Source organism: Peromyscus leucopus, chromosome 14 (assembly GCF_004664715.2).
Source record: "Peromyscus leucopus breed LL Stock chromosome 14, UCI_PerLeu_2.1, whole genome shotgun sequence".
In the NCBI taxonomy this organism is placed as follows: domain Eukaryota; kingdom Metazoa; phylum Chordata; class Mammalia; order Rodentia; family Cricetidae; genus Peromyscus; species Peromyscus leucopus.
This window is the reverse complement of record NC_051075.1, coordinates 24009931-24033724: the sequence shown is the minus strand read 5'-3', so window position 1 is coordinate 24033724 and position 23794 is coordinate 24009931. Positions and strand designations below refer to the sequence as shown.

At 44.5% G+C, this 23794-nt stretch overlaps 1 protein-coding gene across 4 annotated transcripts in view; it reads left to right on the top strand.

Moving 5' to 3' along the window:
* The window catches only part of Baz1a (bromodomain adjacent to zinc finger domain 1A), an 89361-nt gene extending 68970 nt beyond the window's left edge, over window positions 1-20391 (top strand). For 2 of the 4 annotated variants that reach the window (XM_028869709.2, XM_028869711.2), the window contains 9 exons: window positions 818-969; window positions 3082-3230; window positions 7003-7092; window positions 10605-10852; window positions 10932-11164; window positions 12954-13432; window positions 15865-16007; window positions 18868-18955; window positions 19456-20391. In XM_028869709.2, the coding sequence (XP_028725542.1) occupies window positions 818-969; window positions 3082-3230; window positions 7003-7092; window positions 10605-10852; window positions 10932-11164; window positions 12954-13432; window positions 15865-16007; window positions 18868-18955; window positions 19456-19649 (1776 nt within the window). In that variant the 3' untranslated portion in view covers window positions 19650-20391. The remainder of the gene's footprint in view (window positions 1-817; window positions 970-3081; window positions 3231-7002; window positions 7093-10604; window positions 10853-10931; window positions 11165-12953; window positions 13433-15864; window positions 16008-18867; window positions 18956-19455) is intronic. The other 2 variants (XM_028869712.2, XM_028869710.2) reach the window with 1 other exon arrangement.
* The last annotated feature ends 3403 nt before the right edge of the window (window positions 20392-23794 follow it).

The following is a 23794-nucleotide window of genomic DNA, read 5'->3' as shown; positions in this document are numbered from 1 at the left end:
GGCTCAGCTGCTCAGAGCACTGGCAGTTTGGTCTTCTAGAGGATCTGGGTTCAATTAGTGGTGGCTCCCAGCCTTCTGTGACTCCACTCCCAGAGGACCTAACTCTCTCCTGGTCACCATGGCCATTGGACATTTAAGTGGTGCATACACTTATACACAGATGAAACACTTAAATTTAAATTTTTAAAAAATTGTTTATAGTTAAGCATGGTGACACATGCCTTTAATCCCAGCACTTGGGAGGCTGAGGCAGGTGAATCTCTATGAGTTTGAGGCCAGCCTGGTCTACAAAGTGAGCTTCAGGACAGCCAGAGCAACATGGAGAGCGCCTGTTTGAAAAAAAAAACAAAACAACAACAACAACAAAAAATTCATTATAAAGTTGTGTATGGTGGCTCACAGCTATAATCCCAGCACTTTAGAGGTTGAAGCAGGAGGATCACCATGAATTCAAAGCCAGATTGGGCCTCCCTCTCTCTCTCTCTGTCTCTCTCTCTCTCTCTCACATACACACACATTATGATTTTTTAAAATAGACTAAAGTATTAAAGCTTTCATCTATGAATTATATAAATTTCATTTCGTAATTTGTAACCTTTTTTATTATTATTTTGGTTTTGAGTTCATTGTTATAACCATAGCTCCCCTGCTGGTCCTCCTGCCTCAGCCTCCTGAGTACAGTAACCGTGTTTTCTAAGACACCTTTTGATTCATCTGTTCTAGAATGTATGTACATTAATCTTACCATATAAGGAATACCTCTTAGGAGTAATGTGTTCCCATACTTCAGAGTTAATAAATGTGGGTTTCGTTACAGGTTACAGATCGACACATCTGGAGATCAGCCTTAGAAAGTGGACGATATGAGCTGTTAAGTGAGGAAAACAAAGAAAATGGAGTAATTAAAACTGTGGATGAAGATGTAGAGGAGATGGAAATTGAACAAGCAAGGGTCATAGTGAGAGACAGGTACAAAGGCTTCTCTGAAGTAATTGTCAGTTCCTGCCTGCCTTGTAGTCTGGGTTTTTAGGAAATGTTTACTTTCATTCTGTTACTACTGTTTGGGGCAGGCGTGAGTCCACATGTGTGGAGAGCAGGAGTCAGTGTCCCCGATCCTTCACTAAGGCTGGGCCTCTCCTTGAGTCTAGAGTTCACTAATCCAGCCAGGCAGTGAGCTGCAGGCCACCTGTCCACTGCCGCCATGTCTGCCTTTCCATGTGGGCCCTGCAGATCTGAACTCCTGCTTGCGTGGCAGGTGAAAGTGCGTGTCTGCAGTGCCAGCCTGATAACCTGCGTTTGTACCCCGGAACCATTCCAGACAACAGTGCCATGTACCTGCAATCCCAGTCCCCTGTGTGGAGACAGAAATGGGTACAGAAGAACTGGCCAGAAACCTAGAGACAGTACACAGTACACCCAGGGCAGAAAACAACCAGAGAAGTGCCTATCACAAGTTAGCCTCTGACTTCTTCTGTATGTGTACTGTTGTTTGGTTTTGCTCTTTTGTGGGGCCCACCAACCACCTCCCAAATAAATCATGCACGGAGGCTTATTCTTAATTATAAATGTCCGACCTTAGCTTGGCTTGTTTCTTGCCACCTTTTCTTATCTTTAACTGTCTTTTGCCTCTGGGCTTTTACCTTTCTCTATTTCTTTATACCTTTCTTTCTTACTCTGTGGCTGGCTGTGTAGCTTTGTGGCTGGCCTCTGGAGTCCTCCTCCTTCTCTGGCTCCTTCTCTTCTCTTCCCAGATTTCTCCTTCTATATGTTCTCTCTGCCTGCCAGCCCCTCCTATCCTTTCTCCTGCCTTGCTATTGGCTGTCCAGCTCTTGATTAGACCGTCAGGTGTTTTAGACAGGCACAGGAACACTGCGTCACCGAGTTAAACAAATGCAACATCAACAAAAGGAACACACCTTAAAATACTATTCCACTACAGTGTGCCACCACTGCCTGGCACTTGTAGCTACATCAAGAGATGGCCTCCTTCCTAAGGACTTGGATGAAGATTGCCATGTTTAGTGTTGTCCCACACCTAAATGACAGTTGATTAGTCTAATGTGACCTCTCTCCATTGTGGCCAGTGGGAGCCTTTCCCTAGGGACTGACAAACATCTCTTATTGTTTGTCTTTGGGTATTTTTTAGTTTAGTTTAGTTTTGTTTTTTGTTTTTTTGATTTTTGTTTTTTTGTTTTTTTCTTCAGACGGGGTTTCTCTGTGTAGCTTTGCACCTTTCCTGGAACTCACTCTGTAGCCCAGGCTGTCCTTGAACTCACAAAGATCCACCTGCCTCTGCCTCCTGAGTGCTGGGATTAAAGATGTGCGCCACCACCACCCGGCTATTGTTTGTTATTTAATAAAATTCTACAACAGAGAACACTCACACACACAAACTCAATAAGTGAGTAAGTTCCGAGGTGGGCTAGGATGTAGCTCAGTTGTGGAATACTTGCCTAGCATACCTGAGATGCTCAACTTCCTCTCCAGAAATAAATACACACACACACACACTTTAAAAATAAGTGCAGCCAGGCAGTGGTGACACACACCTTTAATCCCAGCACTCCGGGAGGCAGAGCCAGGCGGATCTGTGAGTTTGAGGCCAGCCTTGGCTACAAAGTGAGTTTCAGGACAGCCTGGGCTGTTACACAGAGAAGCCCTGTGTCAGAAAACCAAAACCAAACAAACAAAGTGCTGTAGAAGTTTTCTGTGGGGAAACTGATGTGCAGAGGCTTTGTGAGTGATGGTTCTACACCGAGGAGATGGAAGTCTGGAGGTTGACATCTCCTGAGGAAGGGAAGTTACAAGGGTCTTGCCCGGTAACTGAAGCAGGGCAATAATGACAGACTGACCAAGATCCACAGGCTAGATAGAGGTCTGCCGCCCTCAGCTCTGGACATTTTCCCCAGAAGCCTTCCCTCCTTGACTGGGTGCCCTTCTGTCCTCAATGAACCTCGGCCATTCGTTCACCCAAGTGCTGTGGTGTGAGCATAAACACACACACACACACACACACACACACAACTTTGCAAGAGTAAGTAGGTCCAAGTTTCACCATAACTATTTTTATTTTCATTGTAGACTTTTGGGGGTTAAAACAGAAACTCCAAGTACCGTCTCAACCAGCAGCAGTACACCACAGTCGGTGAGCAGTGTGGTTCATTATCTGGCCATGGCCCTCTTCCAGATAGAGCAGGGCATCGAACGGCGTTTCCTCAAAGCCCCGCTTGGTGAGTATCTTCTTATTCCAGAATACTAGTTACATTTCAGTTATCAGAGATTGCCTCACTGGAACTTTATGGGCTGACATAATGAAAGTGATAGGCTTCACAGAATGAGCTTGAAATTGTTTCTGATTTTTAAAAGATGAGCCTTTCAGGTAAGATGTATTTTCAGTAATGCATAGGTCCTGCTTCCTGGCTTATTCTAAGCATTGTTCTAGTGAATGTTTTTCTTTTTGTGTGATGTTTCAAAATACTGTCAAACTCTATTATCCAGACTTGAAATAATATAAATTATATAAAAACAGCATTTTTAAGTGACTTAAATTTTTTTGTTACTGATTTAAATCTTCATCACTTATCACTTGAAGATTTGTTTTAAAAATATTTATTACCCAAGAAATGTTAAGTTAGAAATATAAAGTGTTAGAACTATAGATGATTTCTTCTACCATTTGTTCTCGTGTGTGTGTGTGTGTGTGTGTGTGTGTGTGTGTGTGTGTGTGTGTGTGTGGTGGGGATTGTACCCAGGACTTTATGCCTGCTAGGCAAACTATCACTGAGCTACAGTTTGTAGTTAGAATGAAAGAAATAATACTAGCTACTGTTTTGGGCTATTTATGCAATTAATCGGCTTTTTAGGGTCAGCCTAAGAACCTAATTATTATGTCCTCAGAAAATACGAATTTCAAATTTGTCTTCTTCAGACTTTAAGTTAATTCATCATGTTAGTCAGATATGATAATGCACGCCTTTAATCCCAGCACTCAGGAGACAGAGGCAGGTAGATCTCTTGAGTTTAAGGACAGCCTGGGCTACACAACCAGTTCTAGGCCAGTCAGAGCTGCATAGTGAGACCTTGTCTTTAATTTAAATATATATATATATATATATATATATATATATTTCATTGGTGTCCATAACACCAATAAAATAAAAACCATACCTTCCTGATCTCATTGGAAAGAGCAACATAAATAAACTAAATTTCTTAAATAATTGATATTAATGTGAGGAGTAATAAAAACAAAATGTTAGAGCAAAAAGATGGCTTGTTGGTTAAGAGCATTATGTTCATAGAGAGGACCAGGTTTGGTTCCCAGCACCCTCTTCTAGCCTCTGGGCACCAGGAGTGCATGTGGTACACATACATACATGTAGACAAACACTCATACACATAAAAACAAATAAAATTGTAAATTCCTATAGACCAGTGGTTCTCCTAATCCATAACTAAATATCTGTGCTTTCCAGTGGTCTTAGTAACCCCTGTGAAAGGATCATTGGACCCCCAAAGAGGAGGCTGCAACCCACCAGTTGAGAACCACTGCATAGACAGTTTCAGAGTGATCAATTCATTCATAAACTGTCTGTGGACTGAAGAAGTTATAGCTGACATCACATTGTTAGAAACCTCTGGGTAGTTCTACTAGAAGTCAAATACAGCGCATCACGTTGACAGTGTGGTTGTTAAGGCCTCTCTCTCACCTTGAGCCCCATCGTCCTGGCACGTTTGGGTTTGCTGGCTTTGGTCCTGAGGGTTGAGTGTAGGGCTGTACACGTTAGCCAAACACTGCTGTAGATGTAACCAATCATCTTATTAAAATAAGAAACACAGAACCAATGTAAAAGAGAAAGCCGAGAGGTCAGAGCTCAGAGATAAAATCTTACCTCCTGCAGTGCTCCTAGCTCTCCAAAAGAGAGCTACTTCCTGTGTGTCTGTCTTTAAATAGTCTTTCTGTTCTGCCTTCTCATTGGTTGTAAACCCAACCACATGACTGCCTCATCACTGCCTGTAAGTACCGCCCTCCAGGTCTTAAAGGCATATGTCTCCAATACTGGCTGTATCCCTGAACACACAGAAATATACCTAGCTCTTCTAACCACCACGCTCTTATTATGGCTCTAATAGCTCTGACCCCAGGGCAACTTTATTTATTAACATAAAATTAAAATCACATTTCAGTACAAATAAAATATCACCATACACTGCCATTGAGCTGTGTCTCCAGCTCTCCTCTTAATCCGTTCTAAGACGGGTCTCACTAAGTTGCCTGGCATGATCCTGAACTCTTCTGTAGCCCAGGCAGGCCTTGAACTTGTTGTTCCTCCTGCCTTAGGTGCCCTGCCAGCTGGTGTTACATCAGACCAAAAGTTCCTCCCATTCCTTTGAATTGGCTTATCAAAAAGAAAGCTCAGGCGCTGCCCCAGTGTATCCAGATCACTTGCAAGATAATGGACTCTCACTGAACTGTTGGTTATTGGTAGATTCAGGAGAGCTAGAATAATGGTCTTCAGCTGTGTGCCCGCCAGGCTCCAGTGGGTTGTGGGATCCAGTGGTCACACAAATGTCCCGAGTTAGAAGAAATGGATCACAAAGCCAAACCAAAAGTCATGAGCCTGGGAAAGAAACTGGTGGAGGGGAGAGGTGTTGATGGGGACAGGAGGAAATTAAGGGGGGCTTGGCGGGGAGCAGGAACACAGCCTGGTGGTACAGTATTTGCTTAGCCTGTGCTCAGAACGTACTGGCTTTTCTAGTGGGGGCTTAGAAGATAAGAATGCTGAGAGAAAAGACAGTGGAGGCGTGGCTGAGGTTTCAGAGGGAGGCCAAGATTCTCTTGACACTTGGCATAGTGGTTGTTTGTGGTATTGTGGACTAAACGTGTGTGTGCTGATGAACTGACACTGAAGAGTCACGTGATCTGTAAGAGACCAGCGCCACTGAGGTAAAAATAATGTCTCCGTATCAGGCGGCCAGTAGGGAAGTATTTCCTCAGGTCAGCACACAGAAGCTGTGTCCAGATAAGCTGTATCTCAAGCTGGCAGCAGAACGTGGCAGTGTGTAGAAGGTGCTGATTTTGAAGACTTGAGCGAGTCTTGGAGAGCCGCTGAGGCCTAGCAGTTCAGAGTCCCTGGGGAGGCCTAGCCTCAGCTGCAGGGGAGACCCTAGATATTGGAGATGCCAGGCCAGGGCATGTCCGTCAAGGACAACAGCAGGCATGGAGTTGAACTTGTCCTGTGAAAGTGGAGAACAGGAGAATAATCTCCCTGCTTACCCTGGAGATCCCCACCCATTGTCTGTAAGTCCTTGTATCCCATAAAGGTTTGGTCACTCCCTGAACTAAGATAGAGATGAAAGAGAAGCTCCCAATCTTCTTGAGGCTAGCCTTGAAAACCTCCAAGAAAAAAAGCTGCTTGTAATTTCAAAAATGAAAAAAAGAAGAAAAAAAAAAAAAAAAGCCGGGCGGTAGTGGTGCACGCCTTTAATCCCAGCACTTGGTGGCCGGCATTGCTGTGCCAGCCCATCCACCTGCGTTTGGTCCTCAGAGCCCTCAAGGTAGAAGGAGAGAGGGAGGCTGGGCATTAAGCAGGCAGAGGTAAGAGGGTCTCTGAGTCCAGGCAGCCTGGCGTACATAGTGAGCTCCGGGCCAGCCAGGGCTGGGATGTAGCTCAGTGATGGAGTGCGAGTGCTTGCCTGGTACGTGTGAGTGAGGCTCTGGGCTCGAATCTCCAGCACCAGAAAGGAGAGAGAGAGAGAGAGAGAGTGAGCGTGAGCGCGCACACCCGTTCGATTGTGGTGAATTGCACTGATAAAAATAGGCTTATGGGCTTTTTTTTAATTTGGGGGAGAGAGAATCATGTTCAATCAATTGTCGTAGATGAGATAGATGATGTGAGAATTATTTGTTTAGGTTGGTAATTCCATCAAAATGTCATGCTTATGGTTAAATCCTTAAGCTATAACAGAAATTGTTAACTAACTTTGTCAATTTGAAATTAGGTAACACAGAGATTAATAAAGATCAAAAGGGAGCTAGAAAAAGAAAGAGCACGAAAAAGAGAGAGGACGGTCAATCTAGTGTGAGAGATGGTAAATTTTCAACTTTTTACCGAAATCGTTGTCTTATAAGAACCCTTTCTCTGTGTTGCTGAGCACTAACGTACATCCTTAGTTCTGAAGGAGAACCGTGAAGTTAATATTGGAAGGGAATGGGCTTGGAGACTTACAAAGCCACTGCCATCTTGCAGTTGCCTCTGCATCCTACACTTGGGCTGATCAAGCTTGTTTTGTGGGTGTGCCTGTGCGTGCACATGCATGCTGTGGTACGGGGAGATGTTCCTGGGGTCCCCGGGATGGAGGTTGGGTATCAAGCTTGGCGGCAAGTGCCTCTCTCTGCCCACTGAGCCATCTTGCCAGCCCCTCATAGCTCTTTTAAGTTGACGTGTGCAAAGTACATCTTCGTATACTCAGCTCTGGGTCCAAAGAACCAACAATGGAACTTCTGGTTACTTGTTTCACATAAAACATTCACAGCATGTTTTTCTCCTACTAACATCAAGAGAACTATAGGGAATCTTGGTATAAAAGCACTTTTGCTAGCAATTTTTGAGCTTATCCAGACCAGCAAAATGGAAGAAACAAGTCACACTGCCCTTGACAGGTGTGCAGCCTGGAGAACAAACGAGGTGGAATTGGCTTGTTGAAGCTGGTGAAGGAAGCAAGTTTGTGTGCAACTCTGACCCGGCACTTGAAGTGGGGGCCCCCTACGATATGTAGGGGATTGGAGACCCCATCTTCACAAAGGGGTGGGGATGGGGTGGAGGAGATAGCTTGGATCTCTGGCACTCATGTAAAAATAGGAGAGTGGTGTGGGCCAGTAGTAACCCCAGTGCTAACCTGGCATAACTGATCTCAGTCTTGCTGTGTAGGCAAAAATGACAGAACTTCTGACCTACTTCTGCTGCCTAGAACTGGGATTGGGCCACACTAAGCCAGGAGTGGTGGTTCATGCCTGAATCCCAGCATTTAGGAGGCTGGGTTGAGAAGATCCTAAATTTGAGGCCAGCCTAAGCTACCTTATCTTTAAAAAAAAAAGTAGCCAGGTGGTGGTGGTGGTGCACGCCTTTAATCCCAGTACTCAGGAGGCAGAGACAGGCAGATCTCTGTGAGTTCGAGGCCAGCCTGGGCTACAGAGTGAGTTCTAGGACAGGCTCCAAAGCTACACAGAGAAACCCTGTCTCGAAAAACAAGCAAAGTTTCACCAGCCCATGAACTAAAATCACTGCTACTGCTTCCAAGACCATAAGGACTCCTCATAAGTGACCTGTCTTCCACTCTAACATGTTGGCCATTCTTCAGCCTTATTTCTTGCCATTGCCAAATAAGGATTGTGTCCAGATTTGTCCGGAAAGATTTCTTCCCGATCTCTTCAGCAGCGGTGCTTGCTGGTCCTTCCTTGGAGGTGTTACCGTTCATGCCAGAGCTTCCCCTGAAGCCTTTTAACAGGGTCAAGACAGAAACACAGAGTGAGGGGCGGAGGAAAAGCCAGTGTGTTAGTAGATTAAACACCCCAAAGGTAGAGATGAGCTCACATAAGAATGCAGAATTCAGCTATTTTATATACTGTCTACAAAAGGTTCCTTGGGGTGTGAACTACTTTGGGCTTAGAGTAGTTTGGTAGTGTGCATGAAGTCCATGGTCTGGTCTCCAGCAACACTAGATAAGGGGAAAGAGGAAGATGGGAAAATACCGCCCTTAGTACCCACTTGATTTTCTCTAGTTTTAAAGAGTCGTTAAGAGTCATTTGATTCCCCTGGCGGTGGTGATGACAAGCCTTTAAGCCCAGCACTTGAAAGGCAGAAGCAAGTGAATCTCTGTGAGTTCGGTCTTGAAAACCCAAAAAAAAGAGTCATCTATTCATTTTTTCCCTCTTCTCCCACTGAGTTACTAATTTCGGTTAACACTTAGAAGTGCTCACTAGCTCTTGTTTCTCTGTTGTTTTATACTGGGAATCAAACCCAGGACTTGATGCCTGGTGGACACGTGGTCTACCACAGAACCACACACTCACTTCCTGATCTGCTGTTTTTAAGTGAACAGAGTAAATGTCAGTCTATGAAGGAAAAATAAGAAAGAACTTAAAAAAAAAGTGGGAAGGGTTCTGAGAAAGGAATACCTGATTTAAACTCTTACCTAAAATATATTAAGTAATTTTTCATCTTTTATGTAGTTCTGATATTTGAGTTCTTTATTAGTTTCATTCTGCTAGTTTTCACAGTACTTTATTTCCACAATAAAGCCGTGCAGGTTTTTGGTTGGGTGGTGCATGGATGTGTATTGTGGAGTGGAAAACCCAGGGCTGCAATGCAAAGCAGGCATTCTACTTTGAGCTCCTCACTCAGACACTTGGGGTTTGGTTTTTCTTGATGTTCGTTTTGTTTGTTGTAATTCGTGTTCCTGTGGGGGAGGGTGCACTCACGCATGTGCACCACGGCATGGTAGGAAAGTCAAAGGACACTGCATTGTTCTTCCTTCCACTTTGCGGCCCAGGATCCTGCTTAACTCATCAGGCTGGCGGCGCAAGCACATTTACCATTGTGCTATCTTGCTGGCCTGGATTTTCTTTTTTGTTTTGTCTTTCCAGACAGGGTTTCTCTGTGTGCCTGTCCTGGATCTCGCTCTGTAGCCCAGGCTGGCCTTGAACTCACAGAGATCCACCTGGCTCTGCCTCCCGAGCGCTGGGATTAAAATAAAGGTGTGTGCCACCACTGCCTGGCTACTGGCCTGGATTTTCATTGTTTTGTTTCTTTGGTTGGTAGCCTGGTTGGTTTACATTGGGAGCATGTTTTTTTGTTGTTGTTGTTGTTGTTGTTTTTGGTTTTGTTTTGTTTTTGTTTTTTGTTTTGAGGTAGGGCAAAGTATGTTGCCCAGGCCGGCCTATGAGTGAACCTCTTGCCTCTTACTGTGGTAAACTTTCCAAGGTATACTACACAGTGGTGTTTAGTTATATTAATTCTCAGGGACACACTGAGCCAGCACCCTTGACCTAATTTCAGAACATGTACCATCAGCTCCAAAGAAACCTCATGTTCTTGATATTGAAATTTGAAAACAGTCAATCATTCTGGCAATGAGAAAATAACATACTTGATGCAAAGAAAGAGTAACTATTTTATTTAACCAGTTTTAAATTAGATCAAAATTCGATACAAATTGGGAACAGATTGCCTAAATTCTTTTCTCTTTTAACTATTAAAATCCTCAAGCCTTCAGTTTGTGGATTTAAGTTACCCCTTATGATCTTTAATGTAACATTAGGTGTGGGCAGTTTGGGGGTGAACAGCCTCGCTCTCTTGTGATCCACACTGACCCGGAAGTCATTGCATAGTCCAGGCTGGCTTCAGAATCACAGCAGTTCTCTGGCCTTGGTCTCCCAAGTGCTGGGATTACATGGAATTCTATCTAGTTTTCAACATTAAGCATAGTCTTTTTGACAAACAAGAAAGAACGTGAAATTTAAACTGTTTAAACTGCCAAGCAATGTAGTTCTAGGAGATATTTATGGTCACCCAGGAACTTAATCACTTTCCCTGTCATTTAAGATGGCAGTGACAGCGGACGCTCTTATAAGACTGTCCTGGACCGCTGGAGAGAGTCTCTCCTTTCCTCTGCTAGCCTGTCCCAAGTCTTCCTTCATCTGTCAACCTTGGATCGAAGTGTGATGTGGTCGAAATCTATTCTGAACGCACGTTGCAAGATCTGCCGGAAAAAGGGAGACGCTGAAAACATGGTACTCTGTGATGGCTGTGATCGAGGGCACCACACCTACTGCGTCCGACCAAAGCTTAAGGTAGTTGATCTTCTTCTGTTACCACCTTGGAGTGGAGGTCTTGACCAGGTAATAATGGCTGTTTCTGTGGTTTGTTCAGACGGTTCCTGAAGGAGATTGGTTTTGTCCAGAATGTCGGCCAAAGCAGCGTTCCAGGAGACTTTCCTCTAGGCAGAGACCGTCCTTGGAAAGTGACGAAGAGATGGAAGAGAGTATGGAAGAGGAGGACGACATCGATGATGATGATGATGACGAAGAGGAGGGCCAAAGTGAGGAGGAAGAATATGAGGTAGAACAAGACGAAGAGTACTCTGAAGAAGAGGAGGAACTCAGGTGAGTCCAGTTTACAGGGTGATGGTGGTCTAGCCTGTGACTCTCAGACCCACACAGAATAGGTGGGGCCATACCTGTTCTAGAGCTAACCTGTCTGAAACTTCCCGTGCTTTTCCTGCATTATAACTGTTTCGGAACATTTCCCAGGTGGTGATCTAAGCAGTCACATTGTTGTGTCTGCGTGCTCTTGTCCTGTTTGTTACCATTAACAACTCCTTAGCAAGCTACCACTCAAGGCACTGCATGGGGTTGAAAACCTGACATTTCCTGCTGTGGTAACACTGGGGTAGTCTCCCCTTAAACAGTCTTACACTGTAGCTCAGGCTAGCCTCAAACTTGAAGTAATAATAATCCTGCCTTCGCCTCCTAAGTGCTCAGATTACCGAAGGGTACCATCCCACCCAGTTAGACCTTTTCTTTCAGGACTGAACTGAAGGCTGTCATTCCTGCTACATAGATTGATCTAGTAGGCAGATATTAAAACTGGATACTTGTATCCACTGGTTCTCTGTCGGTAGGCCTAGACAGAGTCACAAAGAGAGGAAGTCATTGGATTCTTTGTTCTCTTTCTCAGCTCCCCCTCCATTTTAAATATCTGCCAACCTCATGGGATCAAGAGGCCGAGTGTGGCAGGGTGCCCAGGAACTGTCCGGTACAAGCGGACCACTGTCGGGGGACTAGTAATAGAGCAACCACCCCCTTTTTTGTTGGGATTAAGATCTTTTCTCCTTTGTTCTTGGAGAACTCCATGCATGCGTATGTGTTCCCTTCCCTGAAGCCCCTCCCCTGCCTCTGCCACTTCTCCTCCCCATTGTGTATTGGTTTGGGTTTTTGAGAGGGCCAGCTAGCAGACGCCATCTACCATGGAAGGCCTTTGAAGGCAATATCGTATTAAGTGTAACAATAAGGAATCTGGGGAGCCTGGCAAGATGGGTGGCTTCATCAGTAAACTGGGGGCTCGGCAAGTGTGAGGACCCAAGTTTGGATCCCCAACACCCACATAAAGCAGGCTGTGGCAGCATACACCTGTAACCCCAGCCCTGGGATTGGGGTGTGGAGAAAGGAAGATCCCAGAGGCTTGCTGGCTAGCCAGCCTAGTCTAATTAGCCGGCTCCAGCTTTAGTGAGAGACCCTGACTCAAAACGTAAAGAGGACCAGAAGGCCCAGTGTTGACCTCTGGCCTCCATGTCTGTGTAAGTCTAGCACACCTGAACTACATATGCACACACGCACTACATATATACACACGCACTACATATATACACACACACACAAATCCATTGGTCAGTAATTCTGGAAAATTCTTGTAAATGTCCCGGGTTAAATAGAAGTCTGTAGAGAGAGGAGTAAAATCTAGCTTTCCGAACCAGAAGGTAATAAAGAGGTTCTGACTTGGTCTCCATGAACCACAGGGGGAGGCTCCTCGGCACAGCCATTGGCAGAGGCGTCCGTTGCCTGTGTGGATGGTGACGGCATGGGGGGACACTGCAAGTTTAGTCCTCTCTCCTGCGGTCACGGTGATTGGCCTGGGCCATGCCTGAGGGTCTTGTCAGTTTATCACAATTCAGAATTGATTTTCATGATGCTGTCCTAGTTACCTAGAAAATAAATGTCCTCCATTGTTTCAGAGAAACACGGCAAAGTACGGTTTAGATTTCCATGAGAGTTTGTCTCTAAACGTAAGAACTGACTATAGGATAAGGTTCAGTTATTCGAGAGTAATTTAGTACAAGTACTATCTGTTATCGTTGTTCTGTACAATAACTGTGTGTTCTAACAATATTTATAGCCCACCCAAACGAGGAAGACCACAAGTTAGATTGCCGATTAAAACAAGAGGGAGACTTAGCTCTTCTTTCTCAAGCCGCAGCCAGCGACAGGACTCAGGAAGGTACCCTTCAAGGAGTCAGCAGAGCACACCCAAAACCACCGCGTCTTCTAAGACGGCCGCCACCGCCGGCAGAAGCCTGAGGAAGATCAGATCTGCTCCTCCTACAGAAGCGCGCTCTTTAAGGATTGCTAGTCGGTCCACCCGCCACAGTCCTGGTGCGCTGCAAGCAGACGTGTTTGTGGAACTGCTGAGTCCTCGTGGAAAACGCAGGGTACGCAAGAGTGCTGACAGCACCCCGGAACACAGCCCCAGCTTCTCCAACTTCAGAGTCAGCACGGCCAGGTCAAGCGGACAGTTGATACCTTTACATGCGGCCACAGGCCATTCTCTGCAGGACAGCGACTCCAAGAGAAGAGGCAGGAAGAGACAGTCTACAGGTATGACGTCCAGCCATACGCTTCCTTACCCAAGACAGCTGAGTCTGGTCACCTTTTCAAAGCTGTTCCTATGACACACACGGCATCCTGATCATTCCCCAGTGGTCTCTGCCGGCCCGGGGCATTTTATGTGAGTGCCTGCGGTCAGACTGAGGCCCTCAGGTTTGCAGGGCATGCGCTTGACCAGAGAGCTGTCCCATTAGCCCTTAGGAGTTCATAAAAACAAAACATATATAGTGCCTGCTGAGGGCAGAGCCTTGGATCCCCTGGGACTGAAATTACAGGCAGTTGTGAGCCACCTGATATGGGTGTCCTAGGATTCCTCGAGGGGAGTGGTAAAGTTTTTTTGGTTGGTTGGTTTTGGTTTTTTTTTTGATTCCTTGAGGGGAGTGGTGAAGTATTGTTTGGTTGGTTTTGGTTTCTTGAGACAGGGTTTCTTTATTTAGCTCTGGCTGTCCTAGTACTCACTTTGTAGACCAGGCTGTCCTAGAACTCACAGAGATCGCCTGCCTCTGCCTCCCGAGTGCTGGGATTAGAGGTGTGCGTCACCATGCTGTCCCTATCCCTCTTTATCTTCAGTGTAGTCCAAGACCTAAAACAGTTTATAGCCCAGGTTGGCCTTGGATTGCATGAGGCATGCCCACCACATCCAGATTACTAATTCCTTATGTTTTTATCCCATTTCCTCTTTGTAGTAACACAATTTTTAAAGTCTTTATAATTTTAGTTTATGTGTGAGGGGTGTTTTGGCTACATGTATGTCTGTGTACCCCATGTATGCATGGTGACAGAGGAAGCCAGAAGAGAAAGCACCAGATCCCCTGGACTCAGTGTGGCTGCTTGGTCTCCCGGAAGAACGGCTAGTGTTTTTACCCTTGAATGTCTCCCCAGGAAGGTCTGGGGTGGTTGTTTTTAAAGTAGTTACGTAGTTGCATTGTGGAATTGAATAAGCATGCCTGAATCAGGGAGTTCATTGGTGGGAGGCTGGTGTATGGGGCAGGCGTGTAGAATCTGTTTTCAGAGCCATCCGATTATGTTTTGGGGAGAGAAGTTGGAAATGACTTTGCACCAAGGAGACACAGTATAACTTTAATCCTTTTGTCACGTTGAACTAGAAAATATTTGGGGAACTCACTTCTTTTAATAGGAAAGAGCCTGGTATGGCAATGTACACATTTTATCCCAGCACACACGAGACAGAGGCAGGTGGATCTCTCTCTCCTTTAGGGCCAGCAGCCTCTTCTACAGGTGGAGTTCAAGCCAGCCAGAGATGCATAGTGACACTGTCTCCAAAGTAAACAACTAAAAACCTCTATAGAATGCTCCACAAAATGTTGTCATCCCTGTGCAGTATTTATGCTGCCGAAGTGACTACTGATGTTTTTATTCTACAAATTTTCAGAAAAGGGGCTGGTGGGAGGGCTCAGGGAGAAAGGTGCTTGTTGACTAGCTGGCAACCTAATTCAATCCCGAGAACCACGTGTGAGCGAACAGCCAACATTGTTCTCTGGCCTCCACATGCCCACTGCACGGCAGGGGAGGGGCACATGCGCGCGCGCGCACACGTAATAAATAAATGTGACAGATGTAACAAAAGTAAATAAAAATTCTGTAAAACTTTTTTTTTTTCTGGTTCCTGTCGCAAGCAAACCTGCGATGACGAGGAGTGTGTAAATTGACACTGCAGGGGATTTAAACACCTGAGTCCATCTGTGTACCACATTGGACCCTAGATTTCCAGTGGACCGGTTCAGTGTTTTATTGTTGATGTTTGTTTTTGAGACAGTAGCCCTGTCTGGCCTGGAGCACCCAGAGATTCACTTGAATGTATCTCCTGAGTGCTGAGATTGCATGTGTCATGCGTACACCACCACTACCCTGTCACAACATGCTGTCTTCAGGATACGTTTCAGGAGCTGTTAGAGAATGCTTGGTTTGATGTTTTTGTACAATTTGAAGATATTTTTAGTAAAATTGAGTGAAAACCTGAAAATCTTGAAGATCAAAAGGAAATTATGATCATTTGGCCTGCATTTCCATGTCTTTCAGAATTAGTTAATTGAGCTGAGGAGGTAGCTCGGCCTGCAGTGCTTGAAACCTAAGCCTTAGCGTCAGGAGTTCAGAACTCATCAGTGGGGTGGCGGGCTCACCTGTAACTGAGCCCCAGAGGGACAACACAGGGAGCTAGGGTGAGCTGACTCCGAGAGTGAGTAGCCACGTCAGTGAGCTCAAGGGAGTAAGATGGAAGAGCCATAGGATAGGATTACCATAGGCAACTCACCCGTGCACCTGTACACATACATGCAGGCACGCGCACATACATGCACACCACAGAGATGTGAAAAGCAAAAATCTCAGTCTAAAGTGCATTTGCTCTTGAAAAATCGCTATTTTGCTTTGATACTACCTAAAATGTCTGTCTGTCTGTCCAGAGTCATCTCCTGTACCACTGAATCGAAGAAGTTCCGGCCGACAAGGAGGTGTCCATGAACTGTCTGCCTTTGAACAGCTTGTTGTGGAATTGGTCCGCCATGATGATAGCTGGCCCTTTTTGAAACTTGTTTCTAAAATCCAGGTAATACTCTACTAGACTTTATAAAATATGCTCACATATTACCTGATTTGCATTTATATCATATGTTGTAATCTTTGTGGAAACTGAAATTATCAAAACACCTGTTCTGCTGAATCCTTTCCAGAAGCCCATGGTTGGAAGGTTGCTCTCTGTTCTGAGCAAAACTGAGGCTACACAGCACTGCCTATTTAGTGCAGGCCATTTTTGTGTTCTTAGGCAAGGTCTAGTGGCCAGGCTGGTCTTGACACTTAGGATTTATTTTAATGTTTATGTGTATAAGTATTTGTGTGTGTGTGTGTACCATGTGTGTGCAGTGCCTGCAAAGGCCAGAAGAGGGCATCAGATACCCGTGTGTGTGTGTGTGTGTGTGTGTGTGCGCGCACGCGCGCGCTCTGAGAACTTGAATCCAGATCCTGTGTGAGAGCAGTAAATACTCTAAACCACTGAGCCATCTCTTCAGTCCCATGGCTGATTCTTTATAAGGATGACATTTTCTTAAAATAATTTTTCATTTTATATAAGTATTCATTGAATAAATCCAACTAAATACCATTAATAAATATCTTATATGTTAAATTAGTTATCAAACTACAGCATGCCTCAGAATTGTTGTAGAGGGCATATTAAAACATACCTGAGAGCCATATGTGCGTGCCTTGGATCCCAACGCTGGTGTTGTACGTCGGGTGTAGGTGTTCACGGAATCTAGAGACATAGGCGCCTCAGAAGATTCTAGCCTTTTCCAGCTATAGTGGGGGACTTCGTCTCTACAGACTGGTCCACTGTAGCTTAGTGAAGGGCCTTTTATTGTTCCCCGATTTTACACCTTTTAGCAACACCAACACCTCTCATCTAAACTTCCCAACAAGACAATGCCAAATGTAAATTCTCAGGTGAAGAGTGCGGTTCCTCTTCAAATTTTCAGAGGCTTTGTGCCTGTTCTCAGACAAGATTCTCATAGAGGGTACTGGGAGACAAAAGGTAGCAATCATGAAAGGCAGGTTAAGGCGAACACTGGAGTCAACCAGGTATGGCTCTGCAGGAGTCCCAACAACTGGGGAGGCCTAGGCAGGCAGATCTCTAAGTTTGAGGCCAGCCTGATCTACATAGTGAGTTCCAGAACAGCCAGCGCTCTATAGGGAGACGCTGTCTCACAAAACAAGCAAACACACTTGGGTCCCACCTCAGGTTTGTTTCTTTTTATTAAATGGTTGATTTCTAGCCATTGGTTTGCATCCTGACAAAGTCCCCAAGGTGAAGCTGTGCTCCTAAAGACCACACTGATGTGAAAGGAGATGCCCGTCTAACTAGGGATGAGATGGTGCTGTGTCTCCGTCTGGACAGATGTGACTTGCTCTATAATAACAGTGGTAGGGTAATGTGAATTACAATAGCAGACAGGGATAGCTCAGCAGTTAGAGCACTTCCAGAGGACCCAGGTTTGGTTCCCAGCACCCATATGGCAGGTTAGAACCATCTGTAACTGCAGTTCCAAGGATCCAACTCCCAGGCATGCACATGGAACACGCGCGCGCGCACGCTCACCTGTGCGTGCGAGGAAACACTCATACACAACACATAATATAAAAATAATAGCCAGCTATTGGGGGCACAGACCTTTCTTTAATCCCAGCACTGAGGAGGCAGAGGCAGGTGGAGCTACACAGAGAAACCCTGTCTTAACCAAATCCAAATAAGTCAATAAGCCGTTTCTCCAAAGTCAGGGCTGAGAGCTGGCTGGGCACTTAAGTAAGGGCCTTGCTGCTCTTGAGGGTGAGAACAGCTCCAGCTCACATCTGGTGGCTCACAACTGCCTGCAACTCCAGCTCCAGGAAATCAGTGACCTCTCACGCATGAGCATACTCGGGCACACAAAGTAATGTAATAAATATTTTTTAAAGTTATCATAACATTTTAGAACTAGAAAGAAAAAAAAGGATGTTGGTTGAGAATTTTCAGGGAAGAGAGTAGCCAGTATTAGAAATGTTACATGGGACTGAAAATGTCTTGATTTCAGTGCTAAGAAATGAGACATGCTCAGTACAAGAACATACACGATGAAACTTAAATAATAAGAGCCAGAGTGGTGCATGCTTAGGATACTAAGAGTTGTGAGTTAGAGGCCACCCTCAGAAAGGGAAATTAAGGGCTTGAGGGAGTGCTAAGTTTCAGGGTGAAGGGACTGTAGTTAAATGCCTAGTGATGATGATGATGATGATGATGATTGTGATGATGATAGTTGATGATGATGATGATGATGGAAATGGATAGAAGTAGAGGCTTCGGCACAGTTATATAACAAGACTTCACTTGCCCTGTGTATGTCGTAAAGATTTCTGAATGAATGACTGACAAGGGCTACAGAGGTCGTTCAGTGGTTAAGAGCATCTGTGCAAACCTGAGGTTCGAGGTTCAGAGTCAGTGACAGTCTGAAGTTGGGCCTCCACTCATGCCTGTGTCTCCAGCTCCAAGAGGAGCAGGGATGAGCTGGGCAGTGGTGGTGCACGCCGTTAATCACAGCACTCTGGGAGGCAGAGGCAGGCAGATCTTGGTGAGTTCGAGGCCAGCTTGGGCTACAGAGTGAGTTCCAGGACAGCCAGGGCTATTACACAGAGAAATCCTGTCTCAAACCAAAGGAAAAAAATATATATGGTCATATATTACCAGCTTATAGAGAAAACCATGAGCAAAACTTTTTACTTTTCATAATAAATTAATTTATGATATCTATCAAACAAGTTTCTACATCATAATTACTCAAAATATGACATTTTAATGGAATAATAGAATTCATAAATTGAGATTAAGTTGCTTTTCAGCTATAAAATTCATTTAACTATTATGTCCAATAATCTTACAGGTCCCAGACTACTATGACATCATTAAGAAGCCCATTGCCTTAAATATAATTCGAGAAAAAGTAAATAAATGTGAATATAAATTAGCATGTGAGTAACATGTTTTCCTTTTATTGTTTTTGTTGAAGAGATGATGCTATTTTTATTTTGTTTTAAATGTTGAACGTTAGTGTAGTTGGGTGGATGGCAGCCCGTGGGGTCCCTCACATGCTTCTCAGTCCCGCTGAGATGGAAGGTGGCTGGGTTAACTAGGCAGAGACATTTACCGTCTTGGAAGAACTGCCCTTTGGTTTTTTGATGCTGGAGATTGAACATAGGGCCGGTCTCATGACAAGTCAGTTAAGTGCCCTAGCTTCCCAGCCAAGATCTTTGTAAAAACATAATGTACGTCAGCCAGAGTTTCCCCTAAACAGCTTTACAGTATTTATATAACGGAACAGTTTTGAGCCTAAATTCTGCTCCTTGTCAGGGTCTCTTTTCTGGCTTCTGTTTTTTGGGTTTTGTTTTTTTTTACTTAGTTTTCTAGTGTACAGAGTGTGCTTCTGATGTGTGAACTTTTATTCCTAATCTTGTTTGTTTTTCTCTTCTAGCCGAGTTCATCGATGACATTGAGTTGATGTTTTCAAACTGCTTTGAGTACAACCCTCGGAACACAAGTGAAGCGAAAGCTGGGACTCGGCTTCAAGCGTTTTTTCATAGTCAAGCTCAAAAGCTTGGACTCCATGTCTCCTCCAGTAATGTGGACCATGTTAGCATGTTAGCTGCGAAAAAGTCCCGGGTCTAGTTGTGTCCTTCTCCAGGCTGTATGAGAAGAAAAACATGAATCGTTCATAAAAATGGAACATTAAATCATGCTCTAAAGCAGATATGTGTATAAAGCAATAACAGCTGGTCGACCACACCCGAGTGTGGCCTGCACTATATTCTCAACTTTAATATTAAGCACTCAGGAGAATGTAGGAAAGATTTCCTTTGCTACAGTTTTTGTTCTACTAAGTTTAATAGATGTATTGGATAAAGTACTGGTTTACAGAGGTTTTGTACATTTTGAGATCATTCATGTGTTCAGGTATATCCTGGAAGATATTTTTTGATCTATGATTTATTTTGCCATTGACCTTTTAGGATTTATCCACACAGACGAGGCTCCTAGAGCAGTGTAGAGAATGTGTGTGTCTTGAGACTTGTTTAATGAGCACATTGTTGCAACACTACACATGAGTGAACCCAGTTTTCTATCCCTGACTGCTGTAGCCAGTGCCGACAGAATTTATGAACTAGATATTTATTTTAGCATTCAGAGTCATTTGTGAATTTGTTTTGTATTTATAAAATTTATACTTGGAAAATGTTCTTTAATTTTTTTAACATTTTACTATGTTTTGTTTTATTTCTCAAACATTCTTAATGATTTAAAAAATAAAAATAAATGTCCCCTCTCTCCTCAACAGTTCCCCAGTTTTACAAATGATAAGTTTCTGTGTACAACTTTTCTAAGTGTACAAATAAAATGATACATTTTTTCATGTTTTCTGAATTCTGAAGTTCTTTCCAGTTGAAATCAGAACTTTATATGTTAATACATACAGCTCCTAGAAGCCATGCAGACAGTGTTTGGCTGTCTGGGAGGAAGACACCTCCAGCTGGCGGCAGCAATACTCTTGCGCATACTCTCATTAGGAGGTGAGATTGCAGGCAGGTCCCACTGCGCTTGACTCCAATAAATCCTTAGTTCAGTGGTCTTGGTGGTGCAGGCCTATAATAGTAGCGCTCAGCATGCTGAAGCAAGAGGATCACAAGTTCAGGGCCAACCTGGGCTACACAGTGAGAACCTGTCTATGGTAGTTTGAATGCAGATGTCCCCCATAGGCTCTGTATTTGAACACTTGGTCCCCACAAGGTGGCTCTGTATGGGGAGGCTTAAGAAAGGTGGTCTTAACCAGGTAGGGGGTGGTGGAGGATGATTTTAATCCCAGCATTTAGGAAACAGGCAGGTGAATCTGAGTTTAAAAGGACAGCCTGGTGTACAGAGCAAGTTCCAGGATGATCAGGGCTACATAGAGAAACCCTGTCTCAAAAAAACAAAAAAAGCAGTGTGGCCTTGATGGAAGAAATATATCACTGGCGGGTGTGTGTGAGAGAGAGCTTAAGACTTCACCTTATTCTGTCCTCTCTTCATGACTGCTTGAGATGTGAGCTCTCAGCTCCCAGTGCCTCTGCCTGCTGCCGAAATTCCCTGCCACAAAGGGTCCCTCTGGAACCATAAGTCCAAATAAACTCTTACGTAAGCTGCTTTGGTATGGTGTTTAATCACATCAATAGAAAAGTAACTACTGATATATTGTCTTTTTTTTTTCCCCCTTAATTGCTTGATTACAATTGCAGAGTGCTGGATGGGAAAGAAGCCAATGCATCCTGCTGTGTGTGCCTGGTCCCTTAACGTCAAAATTTAGTCTTTGTACCTAACAACTGTGAAGTGCTTTATTTTGTGTGTGGATGTTTATGCTTGCGCACCATGTCTGTGCATAGTGCCTGTGGAGACCAGAGAGGACATCAAATCCCTTGGAATTTGAGTTACAGACAGTGTGAGCCACCATGTGGGTGCTGGGAATTGAACCTTGCTCCTCTGGAAGAGCAGCCGGTGCTCTTAAACACTAAGCTCTCAAGCCCCACAGAGTTTTATTTTTGTGGACAGCATAGAAGGTCAAAATGTGTGTCTATTCTCATCTAATAATGAGCTGCCACGCTTTCTAGAAAGTCACCAAGGAAGTGGCTGGCACATAGTCATCCTGGTTTTTTCATTTTTGTACCGCCCCCACTTCAAGCTCTAGAGACCAAACTTGGGCCTTCCACGTGCTGGGTGAGCCGGACGATCGGCCCTGAGTTATGTGATAGGCCCGTCTCTGGCTCCTCGTTAATTGGTCGTTTGTAGGGGCAGCTGCGTTCTCACGTTGATGCCTGGGTGGCGTCAGACTGTGCTGGATGTGGGAGTCTGGAAAGGGCCGCTTCTGTGCTGTGATTTGCTTCCCCTGGGTTCCAGGGTCCTCATTAATATCTAAGCATATGTAAAAATGTGGACACAAAGTTGGGGTGCTTGTTTGTCACTGTTGGTTTCACTGAACCTGGGGGCACAGGTGCCACAGCACAGGCGGAGGTCAGAGTCCAGCTTTGGGGACTGCGTTCCAGACACTGAATTCAGGACTGTTTGCAAGTGCCTTACCAATGAGCCACCTTCAGACCCCATGCCTGGCTTGTTGGTTTGCTTGTTTGTTTTTGAGACAAGGTTTACTCTTCATCAGGCTGTCCTGTGTGTAGGATGTACTCTGTGTAGCCCAACCAGCCCAACCATGGCAAGCCTCCTGCCTCAGCCTTCTGAGTGCCAGGATTGTAGAAGGAAGTCATCAGACCTAGCAGGAAACAAATTTAATACCCACATAGGCTTTGAAAGGAGCAATTCTACCAATATAAATTTGTTCTCTTATTCACTGTCAGAATATTCAGATTATTCTGCCTTTTTTAGAGAAAGAAGTGTGGGGGGGGATATAAGGTCTCTTGCACACTCAGGGAAAAATGGCTGAATGCTTCAGTTAGTTTTTTAGCAACAGCTAAGGAAGGTACAGTCTAGATCCTACACGAGCCTTTGTTAATGCCCTGTCATTCAAGAAAGCACGTGATAGTAAAGGAAGCAGAAAAGATGCAGGAACATAAGCGTACCAGTCGTGTACTAGACTGGTAGGTGACTGAGTAATTATTATTTTTCTTGGTAACAAATTTTGTCTTAGCACATGTTGCCACAAAAAAAAAAAAAAAGTTTGAGAAAACATGCAGATTATGAGTGAATGAATCTCTGGGAATTAAAAAGTATAGGCCAGTGGGGAATGTGCTTGCCCTTCCTGATGAGTTCAATCCATGCCCAGGTCAAAGCAGAGAACCTATTCCAGGACATTGTCCTCTGACTCCACAAATGCACAGTGATGGCCGAGTGAGTGGTTCTCTCCAGCCCGTGGCTCCGGCAAAACGGGCAAGTGTGGTCTCCATAGTAACAGGAAGCTCCGCAGTCACCGGCTGGACCAGAAGTGGCATGATAAACAATTCAAGAAAGCCCACTTGGGCACAGCTCTGAGCAGCCGATCCGTTTGGAGGTGCCTCATGCGAAGGGAATTGTGCTGGACCAAATAAAAACCAAAATAAAAATAAATTATAAAAAGAGATCAGCCTAGTCTACACAGTGAGTTCCAAGCCAGCCAGCCTACATGGACTTTGTCTCACAATAAAGATTAATTACGTATACCATATTGTACGATGTTTTCAAGCCGTATGCTTCTTCCCTAACACTCTTGTACCATTTCTGTGTTTGTTTTACTGGCCGGAGTAACAATACCATTGCTTAGGGGAAAAAAAGGAAACAGAGCTCACCATCTAGACAAAGCAAACATCAGAAGCTCTGGAAATCTGTTTTGTACAGCAGGAAGCAGGCTGCAGTTCTGAGTTAAGGGACTCACTACAACCATGTGGCCACGTAGGCTGAAGTGGAAAAAGAGAGTCCACATGTGCCAGGAATCCTGACAGATCAAAGACTCGAGCTTACTCTTCCAAATAGAGCTAGAAGCACCTGCCACACCAAAAATTAAAAGCAGCTCTCGACTCAAGTATGCATGTTACTTTGAAGGAAGAAGGTATTTTGACTTTTTAAATGCACACATATAGGCATGATGCTTCAAATATTAACGCGCATTACTTCTTTTTATGACAAGAATGTTTAAAGTCTTGGTGCCTTTTTGTTTTTCTGGGTTTGTTTTGTTGGGACAGGGTCTCAACATGTAGCCTTCGCTGGGCAGGAACTCACCATGTAGACCAGGCTGGCCTCAATCTCACAGCAATCCTCCTGCCTCTGCCTCTCTAGTGCCAGGGTTATAGGTGTAAACTATT